The 21,854-nt window shown below is 40.8% G+C and overlaps 1 protein-coding gene across 31 annotated transcripts in view; it reads right to left on the bottom strand.

Annotated features, from left to right (window-relative positions):
* Nucleotides 1–21,854, bottom strand: part of PHC3 (polyhomeotic homolog 3) — a 105,816-nt gene that overhangs the window by 38,953 nt on the left and 45,009 nt on the right. For 16 of the 31 annotated variants that reach the window (XR_011388058.1, XR_011388062.1, XR_011388059.1 and 13 more), the window contains 2 exons: nucleotides 15,541–15,787; nucleotides 3,941–4,812 (listed from right to left, as the gene is read on the bottom strand). Coding sequence is in view for 23 of the 31 variants with exons in the window: in XM_002716394.5 (XP_002716440.1) it covers nucleotides 3,941–4,812; nucleotides 15,541–15,787 (1,119 nt within the window). In the remaining 8 variants the exon portion in view is untranslated. Of the gene's footprint in view, nucleotides 1–3,601; nucleotides 3,650–3,940; nucleotides 4,813–15,540; nucleotides 15,788–21,854 lie in introns of all 31 variants that reach the window. The other 15 variants (XR_011388057.1, XR_007924597.2, XM_008266473.4 and 12 more) reach the window with 1 other exon arrangement.

Here is a 21,854-nt window from a genome sequence, read left to right as displayed (position 1 = left end):
TCAAACATCTGCTATAGTATCTTTAAAGGAATCAAAGTTTATTATGTACAGAGCTCTGCTTTATTTTAAAAAATAGAGTTTTGGGCCGGCGCTGCGGCTCACTAGGCTAATCTTCCGCCTAGCGGCGCCGACACACCGAGTTCTAGTCCCAGCCGGGGCGCCGGATTCTGTCCCGGTTGCCCCTCTTCCAGGCCAGCTCTCTGCTGTGGCCAGGGAGTGCAGTGGAGGATGGCCCAGGTGCTTGGGCCCTGCACCCCATGGGAGACCAGGAAAAGCACCTGGCTCCTGGCTCCTGCCATCGGATCAGCGCGGTGCGCCGGCCGCAGCGCGCCGGCCGCGGCGGCCATTGGAGGGTGAACCAACGGCAAAGGAAGACCTTTCTCTCTGTCTCTCTCTCTCACTGTCCACTCTGCCTGTCAAAAAAAGAAAATAATAATAATAATGAGTTTTGGGGCTGGGCAGCATTTTAAACTGCTGCCTGCAGCCTGAGCATCCCAAATGGGTGCTGGTTCAATTCCTGGCTGCTCTACTCCCAATCCAGCTACTGGCTAATGTGCCTGGGAAAGCAGCAGAGGATGGCCCAAGTGCTTGGGCCCCTGCATCCATGTAGGAGATCTTGATGAAGCTCCTGGCTTCAACCTGGCCCAGCCCCAGCCAATAAGGCCATTTGGGGAGGGAACCAGAGGATGGATGATCTCTCTCTCTCCCTTTCTCTTCCTCATTCTGTAACTCTGCCTTTCAAATAAAATAAATAAATCTTTAAAAAAAAAATTGTGGGGGCCGGGTTCTAGTCCCAGTTGCTCCTCTTCCAGTCCAGCTCTCTGCTGTGGCCTGGGAGGGCAGTGGAGGATGGCCCAAGTGCTTGGGCCCCTGCACCCTTGTGGGAGACCAGGAGGAAACACCTGGCTTCTGGCTTCCGATCGGTGCAGTGCCGGCCATGCTGGCCATTTGGGGAGTGAACTAACAGAAGGAAGACCTTTCTCCCTGTCTCTCACTGTCTGTAACTCTACCTGTTGAATAAATAAATAAAATCTCTAAAAAAAATAAATAGTGATCTTTAAAGGATGGAGAAAAACATGAAACAGAATATTTTTAAATAATCCATCAAGGAATACTGTAAATGCTATTCATTCTTTATAGCAAAAGCTAACTATATATATTTAATTCAGTGTAAAGGCAAACTAAGAAAAAGAAATAGGCAAAAACAAATCTGTCACAGGTATCTGGCACAATCAGCAGACAAAAAGTAAATGCAGCAACTAAAATACTGTAAAAAGAAAAGTGGAGGTTCTGCTCACTAGATCATTAGAAACTGCACATCACAATTTCTGTTTCTCTTCCAAAAATAACAAAGACTGCCAAACTTACCTCAATAAAGTTCATTATTCCCATCTGTCTCCCTTCTGAGGAACACTTGCTTATTAGTTCTAAATTATCTACCTTCAACATAACATATTTATATCCATGTCAAAAAAAAACTTCCCTTTACATCTTTTTAAAAACATTGATTTCGGGGCCAGCGTTGTGGCGCAGCGGGTTAACACCCTGGCCTGAGGTGCCGGCATCCCATATGGGCACTGGTGCTAGTCCCGGCTGTTCCACTTCCAATCCAGCTCTCTGCTATAGCTGGGAAAGCAGTAGAAGATGGCCCAAGTCCTTGGGTCCCTGCACCCACGTGGGAGACCTGCAGGAAGCTCCTGGCTTCGGATCGGTGCAGTTCCAGCCGTTGTGGCCTTCTGGGGAGTTGGCCGGCGGATGGAAGACCTCTCTCTCTCTCTCTGCCTCTCCTCTCTCTGTGTAACTCTGACTCTCAAGTAAAAAATAAATAGATCTTTAAAAAAAATTGATTTCATTTTGACAATTCACCCTGTTGTTCCAAGTTTCTCATCTCTTAAATATTTCTCCTTACACTAAAGTATTTGAAACAATCAGAAATGTGTAATTTGTGAAGAACTGCATATAGATCAAAAAAATACATTTTGTTTAAAGTAAAAGAAAATTATAACAATTTAATAAACAAAGCTATATTACTCAAAAAAAGGTAATAAGGAAACATCAAAAGCAAGCATAGGAACCATGTCAGTGATAGCAGAGCAAGTGAATCATTTTATGGTGAAAAAATCTTCCAAGTATGAGATAATTTTTGTAAAATTTTAAAAACAATGATGGCAGAAAACAACAAAACAGAAACTTAAGTATTTTTAGCCTGAATTTAGTTTATTTCTAAAGTGTTATTTTTTATATTTTTATCTTAAATATGCAACTCAAAAGTTTCCCATAACTAAAAAATACGAAAAATATAACATGGAGAAATTTTAATTTTCACTTGTTAAAAGCCAAATTGCTGAGCTGGCCATTTGATGCAGCAGTTAAAATGCTGCATCAGATGCTCTTATCCTGTATCAAAGTGCCTAACTCAAGTCCCAGCTCCTCTGCTTCTAATTCAGCTGCCTGCTAATGCACACCCACAAGAGGCAGCAGGCCAGTACTTAAGTCCCTGCTAATCAGGTGGAAGACCTAGATTGGGTTATGGGCTCCTGGCTTCAACCGGATCAGCCCTGGCTGCTGCTGTTATTTAGAGTGAATCAGTAGATGAAGATCTCTCTTTCTCTTGGTCTTGGTCTCTCTCTTTCAAATAAAACGAAAATAAATAAAAATCGAGGAAAAAATACAAATCACCAAACTAGAAAGTGAGAAAATAAATTGAAATCAAATATGGTTTATTTAAAGGCACTATATGCTTCCTAAGTCTGTGGTTTTGTTAAAGTAGCCACTGTAAAAGCTTCAAAAATCCACTGGGTAACAAACTTATCTCTAGATGTTTGTCGTTCTTTTTTGTCAAGTTGCTTTGAATACAAGTGAAACTCAATCTCTTTATGCCAATTAAGATCATATAGAATGATAAGAATATCTATAAATTTGCATCCTGAGAACAAATGTTTCATGTTAAAGAGCAGACTTTGAAGCCCCCATTCTCTCTGAGCCTTTAAAAGTGATAGAATGAATCTCTTCAATGAGGTTTGATACAAAATTTCCCACTAGGAAAATTCTTCTCAGTTAGAAATTAATTATGAATTTGATGATTCTGACTAAACATTGAGATGTCATTTAAACTTTTATAAATTACTTTGTAAATTTTTAAAAATCTTTTAGAGAAAGATAATTTTCCTTTCTAGGCAACACAGAGGTTTATTTCACCACAAACCTAATTACTCAAAACTTCTATCAGTGGATTTTTTTTCATTCTTAGAATTTAATTCATCCACTGAGATTTTTGAGCTTTTTTAACAAGCAATATTTTAAGTATATATTTTCCTTCAGACTTAATAAAAATTTAAAAATCAGAAGCTTAATAATTCCAATGGTCTACAATTAATGTTTTTTGCAAATCTGGACTCTTGCCTAGAACAAAAATTTTAGTAAAATTTTAATGACCAAACACAACCTTATGAAAAATATACAAGCATACCTCCTCCACCTTGAGATAAAATCCCCTCAAGGCCCAGGACTTCAGAATGCATACAACCAAAAAGGTCAGCTAAATAAACCATACCTTTAAAAACATACAAGCCAACAGAAGGGATCTATGAAGGATAATCACCTTAAGAGAAAAAACTTTGTGCAGATGACACTGGTTCAAATGCATTCCCTTGGGGAAAAAAAATCAACTCTGTAAAGATAGCAGATGGATTTGTTTAAATAGTAATAAAATTAACGAGGGATGTTAATAACCATCACAAATTATCAAGCATGCAACCATACTACAACAAATGGCATTTTTTGTGTGTGTCCGTATAGCATGTTTGTCAGAATACTGACATAGAAATTTCAAGCTTTTAAAATTCATAGGCATTTAGATTTAGCAACATAACAGAGCATAGGAGAAAACAGTTTTTACTTTCAGTTCAGCAAGAAAGTCAAAGAGCTTCCAAGGGCTTACCACTGGTGGATCAACAGGTGCTGGTGGCTGTACTTGTAGGTTTACCGCAACAGTCTGTGGAGGAGGAAGAGTCTGAAATGGCAACTGGACCAAAGCTTCTGCAGCTGGAAGCTCCTCTTCTGACACCAAAGCATTCTGCACTAACACCTGGCCCTGGGACAGAATTTCAGGCTGCACTTGTAAAGACTGCATAGACTGCAAAGGCAGTGGTGGAATCTGAGCTGGAGGAGATGTTGACATCTGTGGAGGGGTTGCAATTGGGATTGGAGATGACTGCAGGGTTGAATATTGCTGGTGTGATGTTGGAGACACAATCTGCTGACCCGGGGAGACCAAGGCAGACTGCTGAACTGGGCCAATGTGTACAACAGGGGAAGCTGGAAGTGGAAGATGGGATGGAAGATTCAACTGTGCTGTAGGTTGTACCTGATTAGCAGAGGACTGTTGCAAATTTGGCCCTGACTGGAGAGCTGATGACACAAGAGGGTGTGGTTGAATAAGTGCTTGTGGGTGAATAATTATAGTAGGAGACTGACTTGGTGAATGAGGTGGTGGGGGAGACACCACCACAGACTGCTGTGCTGACTGTGACTGACTAGGAGACACTGTTAAAGGAGAAGGATGACTCTGAATTGGTGAACAATGCTGTGACTGGGCATTACTGGGAGCTGGAGGAAGGCCATGGTTTTGGAGTGGTATACAGTGTTGGGATGGGGGTGGGTCTTGCGTTGGACTCTGAAGAGTGATTGGCTGAATTTGCTGTTGTTGCTGTTGTAATATCAGCTGATGATGCGAAACCTTGGGAGGTGGTGAATGAAGAGGAATCTGTTGATGTTTTATTAGAGAATGAGGCTGAATTGGAGAATATGAAGCTGTGAGAGAAAAAAAATTATAATTAGTATTGATTTCTAATGTATCAAAGACATTTTTAAACAAATCTAAAGGAACAAAGTTTTCACAGCAGAAGGACATAATCACCAGAATTCTATTACAAATCTTCTAGACAAGAATGATTTGAAATTGAATGAGTTTTTCCTAGGAAAATTACAAAAATTTAAATGAGCTGTACTGTGATAAATGTCAAAAGAAAATTGCCTAAAACATTCTATTCATAAATCTGAACCTATACAAGATTCATTCTTACTAAACATAATAGGTCATCAGAATAGCTGCATTAAGTTTCAGCAACATTTATCCATTTGAAATTCTTCAGGGTAGAAAAAAGTATAATAGAACAAGTACAGTATATAAAGAATAACTTCAATATCAGAGAAATATATATACAGTGCATAAATATCCTTTTTAATTTGTGCCTAAACATGCTTCCAACTAATAGTCAAGGAGATTACTCATAAGGCTTCCCATATGAGTGTCTACATTTGACTTGACATAGAGTCCATATTATTTTAATCCTGGGAAGTGTTTTGTATAAAAATCTAATTCAATGAAGCAAAAACAATGTGTGAATCTTGTACCACAGTTAAATCTTCACTAAAACGAAGGGCTAAAGCTTAGAGGCCTCCAACTCTTGCAGATTTGCTTGTGGAATAAGGTAATTAGAATCTCATGCAATCTAGATAAAGGATTTTGTTTACTCCTTTCCCTCAGCCAAAATATATATATAGATAGATATAGATATAGATATAGATAAATAGATATAGATATATTACACACATAGCACTTTCTAAGTGATAGTATCAGAATTTTCTTTACAGAGGAGCCACTTATAACAGGAATAAACATATGAAAAAATGAGTGTAAGTAGCACACCCAATTTTATAACTCGTCTGCATATGAGTATTGGTACATATGTTCACACAATGGGAGATGCTGGAGAAATCCCTCCTTAAGTGGAGCCAGTGCTGTGGTGTAGCGGGTAAAGCCACTGCCTGCAGTGCTGGCATCCCATATGGGCGCCAGTTTGAGTCCCAGCTGCTCTACTTGTGATCCAGCTCTCTGCCATGGCCTGGGAAAGCAGTAGAGGATGGCCTAAGTCCTTGGGCCCCTCCACCTGCGTGGGAGACCAGGAAGAAGCTCCTGGCTTCGGACTGGTGCAGCTCTGGCCATTGTGGTCATCTGGGAAGTGAACCAGCAGATGGATACTTCTCTCTCTCTCTCTCTCTCTCTCTCTCTCTCTGCCTCTCCTTCTCTCTCTCTGTAACTATGACTTTCAAGTAAATAAATAAATCTTAAAAAAAAAAAAAAAGAAATCTCTCCTTATGCAAGTAGGAACAGAAATTAGGTTGACTAGAAGAAAAACTGAAATAATGCCTGAACATTAACATCATGTAAAAACTATACAGACCTTAACAGGACACATTTTTTTTCTAATAGAAACAGATCTAAAGACAGGCCACAATTTTTTTTTCTTAATTTCAGAATATTAAGATAAACACTGTAGGGGACCGGCACCAGGTTCTGGTCTCGGCTGCTCCTCTTCCAGTCCAGCTCTCTGCTGTGGCCCGGGAGGGCAGTGGAGAATGGCCCAGGTGCTTGGGCCCCTACACCTGCATGGGAGACCAGGAGGAAGCACCTGGCTCCTGGCTTCGGATCGGTGTAGCTTCGGCCGTAGCGGCCACTTGGGGAGTGAACCAACAGAAGGAAGACCTTTCTCTCTGTCTCTCTCTCTCTCTGTCTATAACTCTGTCAAATAAATTAAAAAAAAAAAAAAAAGATAAACACTGTATATAGAACCTTGAACTTATTTTTATATTTAAACACATTTATGACATCAATATTATAAATGTTTCCAGTAATTTTTTCTTACTATTTTTGCATTTGGTTATTATTTGAAATGTTGATTTAAAGAAACTAACGTCTGATGAAACAGCATTTAGAAGGTTCAACATGTATCTACTAACCATAAAAAGAAAAAAGGTAATTAAGCCTAAAATATCATCTAACAAAATAATTTTCATAGTACCTAAACTAGCACTGCAAACTTAACAAGACTTTTAAGTTTGTCAGCCCTTTATAAATGTGTTTATAGCTTTTATTATAAACTATTCAAAAACGTAAATTAACAAAATCTTGGATTTCTAAAGAGTGCCTTTCCTCCAAGGGTCAAGTGCTTTCACAAGTCTCTGATTTGTACCGTGGAGTAGGTAGGTATTTTTATCCTATTCTTACACATAAGGAAATAAGACTTTTTGCAAGCATAACAGCAAAGGCTCACTTGAATTCAATTTTTTTTTTTATTTAATTGGCAGGTGGAGTTACAGAGAGAGAGAGAGAGAGAGAGAGAGAGATATCTTCCTTCTGTTGGTTCACACCCCCAAATGACTACCACGGCCGGCATTGCACCGATCCAAAGCCAGTAGCCAGGTGCTTCCTCCTGGTCTCCCACGCAGGTGCAGGGGCCCAAGCACCTGGGTCATTCTCCACTGCCCTCCCAGGCCACAGCAGAGAGCTGGACTGGAAGAGGAACAACCGGGACTAGAACCCAGCGCCCATATGGGATGCCAGCGCCGCAGGCGGAAGATTAACCAAGAGAGCCAAGGTGCCGGCCCCCAATTTAAAAAAAAAATATTTATTTTATTTATTTGAAAGAGTTACAGAGAGAGGAGAGGCAGAGTCAGAGGCAGAGGCAGAGAGAGAGAGAGAGAGAGAGAGAGATGTCTTCCATCCGATGGTTCACTCCCCAGATGGCTGCAACAGCCAGAGCTGCTCTGATCCAGAGCCAGGGGCCAGGAGCTTCCTTCGGGTCTCCCACATGGGTGCAGGGGCCCAAGGACTTGGGCCATCTTCCACTGCTATTCCAGGCCATAGCAGAGAGCTGGATTGGAAAAGGAGCAACCGGGACTAGGACTGGTACCCATATGGGATGCCGGCACTTCAGGCCAGGGTGTTAACCCGCTGCGCCACAGCACCGGCCCCTTGAATTTTTAAAATAAAGTTATCAGGGCAGGCATTTGGTCTTGCAGTTCAGACACCAGGTTGGGAATTTACAACAAATAGTAGAATGCCAAGGTTTGAATCCTGGCTCCACTTCTGATTCCAGCTTGCTGCTACTGCATAACCTGGGAGACAATAAGTGAGAGCTCAGGTAATTGGGTCCCTACCAGCCATGTGGGAGACCTGTACTGGGTTCCAGTGCCTGGCTTTGGCCTGGCCCAGCCCCAGATGTTGTAGGCAGCTGGGAACACATTCATTCTTTTGCTCACTTGGTCTCTCTCTCTCCCCTCTCTTCTCAGACTCCCAATAAACAGTTATCACTTATTAAGCTTGTGACTATAAAATAAATTGAAAATATACCATCACAAAAATTAAAAGAAAAATAAAGGAAAGAGGAAAAAAGGTAGGAGAAAGGGGAAGCAGAAAGTATCATTATATTCTCAAAACAGTATATATGAAGTATATACAATCTGTTCCCTTTATATAATTAAATTTTTTAAAATGTTAAGAAGCTATTTAAATTTACCTTATTCTTGAAGTGCTATGGATATTATAACCACATTATAATAACAATTATTTCCAAGCTCTAGCAGTAAGAAATCTTATGAGCTGATAATTCACAGAATAGTCTGCCTTTTCACCTGAATTTATTTTTTTCTTGGATCAAAGTTTACATGTTTTATATTAACCCAACTGACAGGCACATACATTGCAGAATAATTATGAAGGAGACTGGGAACTGTGGCACAATTTACGCAGCCATTTAGGACACCTGCACTCTGCATCAGAGTGTTGACTGGAACAATGGCTACTCCATTTCTGATTAAGCTTCCTGCTAATGCATCGAGGAGATAAGTCCCTGCCACCCATGTGGGAGGCCTTAATGGAGTTCTGATTTCCTGGCTGTTGTGGGCATTCAGGGAATGAACCATGAGATGGAAGATATCTTCCTCCCTCCCTCCCTCTCTTTCTCTCTCTCTCTGGGGGAGTGAACCATGAGATGGAAGCTAGTTCGTGTGCACACTCTCTCTGTGTCATGTGCCTTCCAAGTAGATAAAAATAGATTTAAAAAAATCCACAACTAAGGGGAATCAATATTTTTAAAAGATTTGTTTATGTGAAAGAGTTACAGAGAGAGGGAGAGACAGGTTTTCCATCTGCTGGTTCACTCCCCAAATGGCTGCAACAACCAGGGCTGGGCCAGGGGAAAGCCAGAAGCCAGGAACTTCTTCCAGGTGTCCCACTTAGGTGCAGGGGCCCAAGCACTTAGGCCACGTTCTGCTGCTTTCCTGGGCACATTGGCAGGGAGCTAGATCAGAAGTGAAGTAGCTGGGACTTGAACTAGCACCCATATGGGATGCTGGCATAGTAGGCTGCAGCTTTACCCGCTATGTCTCAATGCTGGCCCCTCTTTTTTTTAATATTATAAAGATATTTGATGTCTCAGTATAAGAAAAGCCCTAGTGCTCTAGTTAATTTTTTTTTTTTTTTTTTTGACAGGCAGAGTGGACAGTGAGAGAGAGAGACAGAGAGAAAGGTCTTCCTTTTTGCCGTTGGTTCACCCTCCAATGGCCGCCACGGCTGGCGCGCTGAGGCCGGCGCACCGCAATCCGAAGGCAGGAGCCAGGTGCCTCTCCTGGTCTCCCATGGGGTGCAGGGCCCAAGCACTTGGGCCATCCTCCACTGCACTCCCAGGCCACAGCAGAGAGCTGGCCTGGAAGAGGGGCAACCGGGAAAGAATCCAGCACTCCAACCGGGACTAGAACCCGGTGTGCCGGCGCCGCTAGGTGGAGGATTAGCCTAGTGAGCCGCAGCACCGGCCATAGTTAACTTTTCTAATCTTAATAAACATTTCATTATTGTCAGAGTGGCCTTATATTTGGAAGATTAATGATTAATATCTCTCACATATACATATTCTATTATTTACAATAACATATTTTTTCATTCAATAGTTACAACATATTACAAATGAAGAAACTGAAATCACTGGATCTAAAACTCATATTCCAAATTAAGTCTAGGGCCCTGCTAAGCACTGAATGTTCTTTCTAAAATTCATTATGTTGAAGCCTTAACCCCAGTGAGACTGTGGGAGGAGATGGGGTCTCTAAGAAAATAAAAGAGGGGGCTGGCACTGTGACACAGTGGGTTAAAGCATCAGCCTGCAGTGCCGACATCCCATATGAGCGCTAGTTTGAGTCCCAGATGCTCCTCTTCTGATCCAGCTCTCTGCTGTGGCCTGGGAAAGCAGTAGAAGATGACCCAACTTGTTGGGCCCCTGCACCTGTGTGGGAAACCTGGAGGAGGCTCCTGCCTCCTGATCGGCTCAACTCTGGTCATTTCTGCGGTCATTGGAGAGTGAACCAGAGGAATGGAAAATCTCTCTCTCTCTCTGGCCTGTGTTTCAAATAAATAAAATAATTCTTAAAAAAAGAAAAAATAAAGAAAATAACAATGGTTAAATGAAATTATAAGAATAAAGGCCCTCACATGACAGGATTCATGTACCTTTATAAGATGAGCTATCAGAGAGCTTCCCCTCCAAAACTGTGCACTAAAGGAAAGGTCACATGAGGACCTAGCAAGAAACTGGCCATCTTCAAGTCAGAAAGAACCCTCAACAGAAACTGAATACTTCCAGACTTTGAACTTGGGGTTTCCAGCCACCTAGTCTATGATAATTTTATCACGGCAGCCAGAGGAGGCTAATACAGGATCTTCTCACTATACATTGAATAATGTCTGCAAAAGCAATTAGAAAAGGTTCATAAAGGAGCTAAAAATTGCTATTAAAAATTCAGTTCTACTACAGTTTATGATTTTCAGACATTTGATTAAAATTCTATTTTATGTACTGAAAATAGAATTAATGTGGTCAGTGTTGTGACACAGCAGGTTAAGCCACCATCTGCAATGCCAACATCCCATATGAGCACCAGTTCTGAGTCTCGGCTGCATCATTTCCAATCCAGCTTCCTGCTAATGTATCTGGGAAGGCAGCAGAAGATGGTTCAAGGACTCGAGCTCCTTCCACCCACATGGTAGACCTAGTTTTGCCCTGGTCCAGCCTAGCCATTTGGGGAGTGAAATAGCCAATGGAAAATCAATCAATCGATTAATCACTCTCTCCTAATGAACAAGGTCAGTCTCTTCCCTCAGCTCTGTATTGCTCTGCTTTTCAAATAAAAGAAAAAAAAATTAGAATTATCATTAAGTAGAAATTCTATTTCAAGAAGAAATGATAAAGAGAACTCATTCTTTTACCACTTTAAAAAATACATGTAAGGAAACAATAATCATCTCCATTATAATAATCATCAAACTACACTACATTAGAATATCAGTAGTTTTTTACATATAAAATGATAAACACAGAAAGTTTTCCCAATTAAGGAAAGGGACAAATTACAAATTTTAGAATATGTCAAAATATGTAGCTTCAGATTAACTTCCTGCCAATAAAAGGAGAAAAAACATAGCTGTTTCCTCATAGAAGATATTAATGGCTCTGAATAACTGCAGTATGGAGCCTGAACAAACTTACAAACCTACAAGTTTGGTAGTATAAAGGTTAATTGGTATAGGGTATGCCACATGGTTTTGTTTCTAATCAACAACACTATGGAAAATTTAAGACCTGAATGTGGAACTGAAACTGACCTGAGACTCTGGTGGTTTTGATTTACTGGCCTCCTCCACAATTACATAAAACACTGGCCACCAGAGGAAAGCAAACTATAAGGATGATATCACACTATTGAGAAAAGAGGGAAAAATATGTAGCAACCTGGAAGCAGGTACTAGAAGTTAAGCGAGACTGAAAATCCAAAAGTAGATCTCCTGCTTAAACTAAAGCTGAAAGAGTTCTCATCTTTCTCTGAAGGCAGCATTCTCTTTGGAAGGAAATTAATCTACCCTTCTTTATTATCTATAAAAATTACAGGAATTGGGGTCAGTGCTATGGCATAGTGGGTCGGGTAAAGCTGCTGCCTTCAGTGCAAACATCCAATATTGGTGCCGGTTTGAAAATCAGCTGCTCCACTTCCAATCCAGCTCTCTGCTGTGGCCTGGGAAACAGTAGAAGAAGGCCCAAGTCCTTAGGCCCCTGCACCCATGTGGGAGACCCAGAAGAAGCTTCTGGCTCCTGGCTTCAGATCAACCCAGCTCCAGCGCAGCCATTTGGGGAGTGAATCAGCAGATGGAAGACCTCTCTCTCTGCCTCTCTGTAACTCTGCCTTTCAAATAAATAAATATTTAAAAACCAAATTTATAGGAATCAATAGAAATTATCCCTGAGCAATCATTCCAAGTAGTCATTTGGCTCCACACCATCAATTCTGCCCAGATAATGGTGTGAGGCTGAGTATATTCTGCAGAGAGCAGTGCAAAAATCCAGTTATCAAGTGACAGAAGGAGTGGAGCCTGGCACACAGATATGTATAAAGAAAGTCACATCTCATGTACTATGAATGGGTTTATTAATTTGTATGTTTTATTTTTTAAATTTTATTTTTTAAAATTTTTTATTTTTTATTTTTGACAGGCAGAGTTAGACAATGAGAGAGAGAGAGAAAGGTCTTCCTTTACTGTTGGTTCACCCCCCAAGTGGCCGCTATGGCTGGTGCATTGCGGCTGGCGCACTGCGCCGATCCGAAGCCAGGAGCCAGGTGCTTCCTCCTGCTCTCCCTTGCGGGTGCAGGGCCCAAACACTTGGGCCATCCTCCACTGGCTTCCCAGGCCACAGAAGAGAGCTGAACTGGAAGAGGAGCAACCGGGACAGAATCTGGCACCCCAACCGGGACTAGAACCCGGGGTGCCGGTGCCGCAGGCAGAGGATTAGCCTAGTGAGCTGCGACGCCGGCCAATTTGTATGTTTTATTAAAGCCTGTAGTACTTACTTACAATTCAGATTTGACAATTCTGAGTGCCACTTAAGTAACACTAATGGGAAAGACTGTGCTATAATTTCCAAAATCCAAAGGTTTATAAATGAGGTATTAATCCTTCAAATATATACTGCCCACTTCTAAGTAAGCTCATATAAGTTACAACTACTTAGTGTTATCAAGATACAGGAAAAAAAAGGTGACTCTGAAAAAGGATTGAAGAGTTAATAAAGTTAAAGTGATAAAATAGTGCCTGACACAAACAAAAGCATCAATCATACGATCCTACTCTCAAGGAGCACAGTGTTTGAGTAGAGAACCTAAGATCAGTAAGCATATAAACAACCACAGAGGGGTCAGCTTTGTGGCAGAGTAGGCTAAGCAAACCACCTGTGATGCCAGCATCCCATGTGGACACTGGCTACTCTACTTCAAACCCAGCTCCCTAGTGTGCCTGGGAAGGCAGTGGAGGACAGCTAAGTACTTGAACCTCTGCCAAACAGGTGGGAGACCAGAATGGAGTTCCAGGCTCCAGACTTCAACCAGGTCCAGGTCCAGCCCCAGCCCCAGCCCCAGCCCCAGCGGCCACATGAGCAGTAAGCCAGCAGATGGAAGCTTTCTCTCTCGCCCTCTTTCTGTAACTGCCTTTCAAGTAAACAAATCTTTTAAAAACAACAACTACAGAAGAAAAGGAACCATAAAGGAGCATAAAATGCTACAGAGGCTCAAAATGAGGAGAAATTTCTAAGTATAGGAATCAGAAGATGCCAAGATTATTGGCAATATTAATGTAGAGGAAGCATAAAAAGAGAAATAGGTTTAGGTGGAAAACAGCAGACTTCAGTTATGTAAAATAAATATTCAGGCCAGCGCCAGGGTTCATAGGCTAATTCTCCGCCTGCGGCGACAGCACTCCAGGTTCTAGTCCTGGTTGGGGTGCCAGATTCTGTCCCGGTCACTCCTCTTCCTTCCAGCTCTCTGCTGTGGCCCAGGAAGCCAATGCAGGATGGCCCAAGGCCTTGGGCCCTGCACCCGCATGGGAGACCAGGAGAAACACCTGGCTCCTGGCTTCGGATCAGCACGGTGCGCCGGCCACAGTGCACCGGCTGCAGCAGCCATTGTGGGTGAACCAATGGAAAAGGAAGACCTTTCTCTCTGTCTCTCTCACTGTCCACTCTGTCAAAAATAAAATTTTTTTAAAAAAAAGTAAAGCAAATCTTCAAAAAGTAGAGCTTAAAAAAGTCAGAAAGATGTTTACCTGATAAGGATGCCAGAACAAAGGAAGATTTTTATTTTACAGAGCATATGTGCAGTGTTTAGCCCAGCTCATCACACTCAATAAACTATAATTATGCTAGTACAGCAACATATAGAGATACTAAGAATGGGGGCATCTCATTATGCTTGAGAAGCTAAAGAAAAGATCCAGTCTGAGAGGACAAAAGATGCTGCAACTACAAAAGAAGACCAGGAGTAGTTTAAAAAGATGGGTTCAATGACATAAGCAAATGGTGCTGACTTGAAGAAGTGAAGAAAACTGAATTCTGGGAAATTCTGGAATGAAGAGAGACAGGAAGGAAGCTCATAGTGAATGGCCTCAACATTTTCAGCTGGAGCTACACAGCAAGGTTATTTGTAGAAAGAAGAGGGAACAGGGTCAGTGCTGTGGTATAGTAGGTTAACCCTCTGCCTCTGGTGCTGGCATCCCATATGGGTGTTGGTTCGTGTCCCGGCTGCTCCACGTCCGATCCAGCTCCCTTGCTAATGGCCTTGGAAAGCAGTGGAAGATGTCACAACTGCTTAGGGCACTACACCTGCATGGGAGACCCAGAAGCAGCTCTGGGCTCCAGCCATTGCAGCCACTGCAGTCATTTGGGGAGTGATCCAGCTGATTCAAGACTTCTCTCTGTCCCTAACTTTGCCTCTCAAATAAATAAATCTTAAATAAACAAACACATAAATAAATAAAAGAGGGAACACCAGGCGGGCTGCAAAGCTTGATGAGAAGAAAAACCACCTGGGCATTACCCTGCCATCTCTCTCTCAGATGAAATCAGAGATGAAAAAAAAAAATCATGGTAAGGAAAATATTAATGAATAATCCTTATTGTCATAAAGAGACAAATTCCTCTCACCACTGATAACTTTAAACAAAAGAATATATTTGCTTTTTAAGACTCTTAAATTTATTCCACTAAATCAAATTAAGTATAGGCAAGTCTTTTCTTAAAGCTAAAAGGCTTTATCAATGTAAGGAGAGAACAGTGCACAATGAAGATTTTAATCAAATGTTAATTAACAAAAGACACCTATTTCATTATTACAATTTGTTTTAGCTAATGAGTTTTTAAATTTTTCTATTTTCAAGCTACATACTGAGATGACCTTTTGTGAAGTTATTAATTCACATTTTAAAAAGTATTAACTGTCCAGGCTGACACTGTAGCACAGCAGGTTAAGCCACAGCTGTTTTGTTTTTTTTTTACAAGCATCCTGTACTAGAGTATAGGTTTAAGTCCCAGCTGCCCTGCTTTCAATCCAGCTGTCTGCTAATGCAGCAGAGAATGGCCCAAGTACCTGAGACCTTGCTACTTATATTAGAGACCAGGATGGAATTCCAAGCTCCTGACTTTGGCTTGGCCTCAATCTGGCTATACAGTCACTTTTGGGGAATGAACAAACAAATGGAAGATCTCTTTCTGTGTTACTCTTTTAAATAAATAAATCTTTTTAAAAAATGTATGTCATTCTTGTTCAATTAGTGCACATATTTTGTTCTGAACAATTAAACTATTTTCAACAAAAGTTTTATCCCACCTGGTGCTATTAACTGGTGAATACTTGATGTCCGAGTGACAGCTGTGCTTCGTGATTCCAGACTTGGGCTCTCTCCTTTCTTATTACTTTCTGGAGAAGGATCTCGTTGGCTGATTTTAGAACTGGTCACTGTTGTTTTATTATGACAAATAGTCAATGACTGGGATTGACTAGTACTTTTTGGTGGACCATTCTGTGAGCTAGATAATACACCCAACTTCTGGCTTCGTAATGTTAAATTCTGAACCTAAGAAGCACATAACAGAAAATAAGCATGAAAATACTTGATGTTAATTAATGTGATAATCATTACCAGTATAACAATAATGACAACACATTTATGATATGCTCTTCATTCATGGAGCACCAAGAACTTTGTAACAACTGATTAATCCAAAAAGAGAGTTATTCTAAATAATCTTAAGTATTAAGTGGCAAATTTTTTAAAAGATAGCAAGAAAAACAAAAGGAAGGAAAGGGAGGAGGAAGGGAAAATAGGAAGAACCAATTATGAAGAACTAAATGAAAACAGAATGTGATAGAAAATGAATTATGAAAACGAGGAAATTACTCTAACATTCTTCATTTAAAAGTGGTCAATCCTAATGGTAGAGATAAGGGGACACCAATTTTTTAAGAAAATTAATTCAATCACCTACCCACTGTGCTGATTAAGAAAGGCATTTTCAGAAAATTCCTTTGTAAATTCCTTAAGCTTTACTGATGTTGTTACTTAACACTCATTGCTGTTGAGAACTAGATCTCACAAACTGAAAAGACTGTGCATGGTCCTGAAATGGCTTTTTGTGATGGCTCCTATCTATATACTGAGAACTATTCTAAACATACTACCAGTCTAAACAGTAGCAAGAATTGTCCCAATTACTCTCACCTGACATTTAGATTGCTAAACAGCAAGGTAGAAAATGCCTCTCCAAAAGGGGCTTCATTTCTTGCCTATCTAGAATGAATGCACCAAATACATTTATGCTATCACTGACCCAGGAAGGAAAACTGAAGTGAAAGAGTTTTCAAAGTGATATGCAATGTATCACATCACTGCCTTGTAAGTGCTCTTCAGTTTCATATGTATTCTGACTCTGCAACCATACATCATTAACTGATACTCAAAGGCAAATACTTTCTCTGTCAAAGTGCCAAATGTTCAGCGAACAGCAGGTCCTAAGTAAATGTTCACATCAGGCTATTTGAAGTTTTAACTAATTCTAAGGTAATCAAAGAATTTTCTAAATGAGACCACATAAAACAAGGTCTTCAGGGCCAGCACTGTTGGTGCAGTGTTAAGCCACCATCTGCATTGCTGGAATCCCACATAGGCACCAGTTCAGGTCCTGGCTGCTCCACTTCTGATCCAAGTCCCTGCTAATGGCCTGGGAGAGCAGCAGAGGATGGCCCAATTGCTTGGTCCCAGGCATCCACGTGAAAGACTTGGAAGAAGCTCCTGACTCTTGGCTTTGGCCTGGCCAACCCCCGGCTATTGCAGCCCTCTGCAAAGTGAAACCAGAAGATGGAAGATCTCTCTGTCTCTCCTCTCTCTATAAACACTAACTTTCAAATAAATAAACACATCCTTAAAAAATAAAGTCTTTTCTGATTTTTCTCAATCTTTCATATCAATGTAAATATAAATGGATTAATAAATACTGTATTATCAAAGTTTAACACAAAAATAAAAAATAATAGAGGCCAGCACTGTGGTGTAGCAAGTAAAGCTGCTGCCTGCAGTGTCAGCATCCCATATGGACGCCAGTTTGAGTCCCGGCTGCTCCACTTTTGATTCCGCTCTCTGATATGGCCTGGGAAAGCAACTTCTGAAGAAGTTGAGCTTCAATTTGTACTCTTTCAGCCCACAGGGCTACCACTCTAGTCAAACTTTTCTGTTCACCATTCTCCAAGCACAACAGAACTTCCTTCAGGTGGGCCCTTACTCAAGCTCTTGCCTAAATGCCATCATTTTTCAAAGCTGTCTCCTGAAACCCAACCCATTCTTCCAAGTCCAATAAAACCCCCTTCACCCTCCCCAAGAAACATTCCCAAAGATTGAGGTAGAAAATAATTTCTCCCTCCCATTTAGAACAGTTTTCCCATAGAATTTGGGTCTTACTGGCCTACAGCACTAACAAATATCTAGCTTTTAGAAGTACTAATGCACTTGTCTGTGAGATACTGAGATACTCACAAGTAGGTTTCCCTTTCTAATATTCTTTGTACTCCCTGAGGTTCAGAGTTGCAAACATAACAGGAACTTCACAGCTCTGAGATACTCTCCTGTATCTGATTTTGAAATATATATACACACATATATATAAATTACACGACTACTTTCTTTTTCCCTAGGTCCTTAGATATATTTATGCTTTTCTTAGGCTAACATTAAAATCTATTCATATTTATTCCAAACATCTAAACAAATATCTCATGGAAATACATGAAATCTCCCAGGAAGCGAGATAAAGACAATACAAAATTTAGCATTTGTCACAAATGATCTGTAAAGTACACCACATAATAATAAAAACCAAAGGGTGAATAATAACCTAACTTAAAAGTGTTTCTTCAAATAAAAAGCATATGCGGCTGGCACTGGCTCAGCAGGTTAAGTGGCTGCTTGTGATGTCAGCATTACATCAACAGATTCCAGTCTGGGCAGCTCTACTTTCAATTCATCTTCCTGCTAGTACACCTAGGAAAGCAGCAGAAGACGGCCCAACTACTTTGGCCCCTGCCACCCATGTGATAGACCAGGATGGAGTTCCAGGCTCCTGACTCTAGTCTAGCCCAGCCCCTTCTGTTGGGGCCATCTGGGGAGTAAACCAATGGATAGATATCTCTACCTCTCTTCCTTCCCTCCCCCTACTACCCCCTCCACTTTCAAATAAATATTTTTTTAAATGAACTCTAAAAAACTTATATATCCATTTCTATAGAATAATCTATTTTCCTATTAATTTTCTGGTTGTTTTCTTGCATTCTGAAAGAAAATCTGTGTGTGTATATGTGTGTATATACTTTTTTTTTTTTAATCAGTGGTGTGGAACGTCAGGCTGGCAGGCTATGTAAGACCCACAAAATCATTCTGTCTGGTCCTATGCCAAGACAACTGCAAGAGGGACTCAAAATTGAATAAATCTACAAAAGGTTAATTTTTAAGCTGATAATTTTGTATGGCCCGTGAATGAGGCTGTAAATATCCAATTGGGCCCTTGGCAGAAAAAAGGTTTCACACTCCTAACATATGAATATTTAAATTCTAGAATACTGCTACATTTATGGTCATCTTAGTTTAAATATTGGCATGATTTAAATAAATTCCAAATATGTAAACTGTACCACCAAAACATATTATAAAGTTAATTAGCTGTTAAGAGATGACATATTAACAGGGCAAGTATTTGGTTCAGTGTTTAAGATGCTTTTTTTTTTTTTTTTTTTTTTTGACAGCCAGAGTTAGACAGAGAGAGAGAGAGACAGAGAGAAAGGTCTTCCTTATGTTGGTTCACCCCCCTAAATGGCCGCTGCACCAATCCGAAGCCAGGAGCCAGGTGCCTCCCCCCAGTCTCCCATGCGGGTGCAGGGCCCAAGCACCTGGGCCATCCTCCACTGCACTCCCGGGCCACAGCAGAGAGCTGGACTGGAAGAGGAGCAACCGGGACAGAATCTGGTGCCCCAACCAGGACTAGAACCCGGGGTGCCAGCGACGCAGACGGAGGATTAGCCAAGTGAGCCCCAGCGCCAGCCAAGATGCCACTTGGGACACTCTTATTACATACTGCAGTATCTAGGTTCGAGTCCTGGATCTACTTCTGATTCTAGCTTCCATGGGAGGAAGAATCAATGATGACCCAAGTACGTGCGTCCCTGTCACCCACCTGGGAGACCCCAAATGAGTTCCTGGCTCCTGGCTTAGGCCTTGAACAGCTCTGGCTGTTGCAGGCTTCTGGGGAGTAAATCAGTAGATAGAGGATCTTTCTGTTTCTGTCTGTCTGCTTTTCAAATACATAAACTAAAATTTTACTTTTTAAAATTGAAAGACTGCATATTCAGAGTTATTTTATAGAATTTTACTTTTGAAGAGAGAGAACCCATCTTTTCCTATATAATGAATATTAGGACACTCTAATGTCCACCTTTCATTTTCATCCAAATCTCTTATGATCAAACTATAAGGTATTTTTGCTAACTTCACACCTTAATTTTTTAAATGGGCTCTCCTTGCCAAAATACTCTCACACCAATTATTTAACTTCAATCTAAGAAACTCCATGTAAATTATCATAGTATTCCTTCTTTGAAGAAACTAAAAAGGAATGTCATATTTTCTTTTTCTCAATTCTAACAGCATTATCTGGATAACCTTGATGAAATTTCTTACTTTATGATTTAATTTATTTGAAAGGCAGAGGGAGAGAGAGACAGAGAGACAGAGGTCTTCCATCCTCTGGTTCACTCCCCAGAAGGCTACAACAGGAGCTAGGAACTTCTTTCGGGTCTCCCACATGGGTAGAGGCTGAAGCATTTGGGCCATCCTCTACTGCTTCCCCAGGTGCAAAGGAGGGAACTGGATTGGAAGTGAAACAGTAAGGACTCAAACCAGTGCCCAAATGGGATGCCAGCTCTGCAGGTGGCTTGACCCATTATATCACAAGGCCAGCCCCCTTTCCTATAAAATACTCTTTGTCCTATCGTAGCTTTCTGAAAATCTATTTTGTTTTGTTTCTTGGTGTGGTGATGAGAAGAAAAGCATTTACAACAGTAAATAGGGCCAGGCATTGTGGCAGCAAGTTAAGTCGCTGCTTGGGAGGCACACATCTCATATCACAGTGCCAGTTTGAGTCCCACTTCTCTGCTTAAAATCCAGCTTCTTGCTAAAGCATTCCAAGAGATAGACAATGATGGCTCAAGTGCTTAGGTCTAGACACCCCCATGGGAGACCTGAATGGAGTTCCTTGGCTCCTGGCTTTGGCCTGGTCCAGATTCAGCTGTCACAGGCAACTGAGGAGTGAACCAGTGAATGGAAGATCTCTCTGTCCCTCCCTCGCTCTATTGCTCTACCTTTCAAGTAGAGGAAATAGACAAATAAACATTTAAAAAAATAAAGAGGTAAATTAGATAACAGTAAAGTGTTCCAAATTTCTTTTTTGCAGTATGCCATAAAAAATGTTTAAAAATTAAGTTATAGGGCTGGTGCTATGGCGCAGCGGGTAAGGCTGCCTGCCGCCTGAAGTTCCAGCATCCCAAAGGGTGTCAGTTCAAGTCCTGGCTGCTCCACTTCTGATCCAGCTCTCTGGTATGATCTGGGAAAGGAGCAGAGGATGGCCTACGTGCTTAGACCCCTGTACCCCCGTAGGAGACCCAGAAGAAACTCCTGGCTCCTGGCTTCAGATGGGCGCAGCTCCAGCCACTGCAGCCATCTGGGGAGTGAATCATCGGATGGAAGACTTCTCTTTCTCTCAGCCTCTGCCTCTCTATAACTCTGACTTTCAAATAAATAAATAAATCTTAAAAATTAAGTTATACTGATTTTTATAGCTTAAAAGGTACTGAAACTCCAAATCGGTATTTCTCAATTATAAGTACTTAAAAATTTTTTTAAACTGTAAATATAAAATGAAACAAATTTTCCAAATCTAACAGTCCTACACTTTCACTGCAATTTACCAAGCACAGCAAAAAAAAGTAACTTTCATAAAAAGAATTCTTAAGGGTCAACCCATTCCCTACTTCTGAGAAGTCCATCCTTGAATTAAGTCAGATCATCACACACAGCCACACAACCAAACTGAACGCTGAAGACCACTTTTATAAATTACTTTGTGCTCACATGAATGATGCTTTAAAGATGTAATATGTTTTCTTTACAGAAACCCACAAAATAAATTATGCTCTAGAGAGTATGTCAGAAATTACTGTATTTTCCTAAGCAACTGGTTTTACTTTGGAAACTGTTAAGTGGTTGTGTTTCTCTTTCACTATGAGATACTTGAAAGCTAAAAACAGACTTTGTGACTCAGATTCATAAATTGTAGAATAAAAATAGTAATCAGGAGCATGTGATATCTTATTATGTGGCAGGTACTTTGCCAAGTGCTTTATAATTATTGTCTCATTTACTCCTTCTAACAACTCTGAGCTACTACTTCCAGTTTACAGTAAAAAAACCTGATCTTAACAAGGATAACAGTACCATTCAGTGAGTGCTATCTATCAACACTGTCTGTTCTACGTTTATTAACACATTGAATCCTCACAACCCTATGAAGTATTCTAATTATTTAAATGTTTATTTAATATTG

This window comes from Oryctolagus cuniculus, chromosome 4 (assembly GCF_964237555.1).
Source record: "Oryctolagus cuniculus chromosome 4, mOryCun1.1, whole genome shotgun sequence".
In the NCBI taxonomy this organism is placed as follows: Eukaryota; Metazoa; Chordata; class Mammalia; order Lagomorpha; family Leporidae; genus Oryctolagus; species Oryctolagus cuniculus.
Note: the sequence above shows the minus strand (reverse complement) of the source record. Positions and strands in the feature narration are given on the sequence as shown.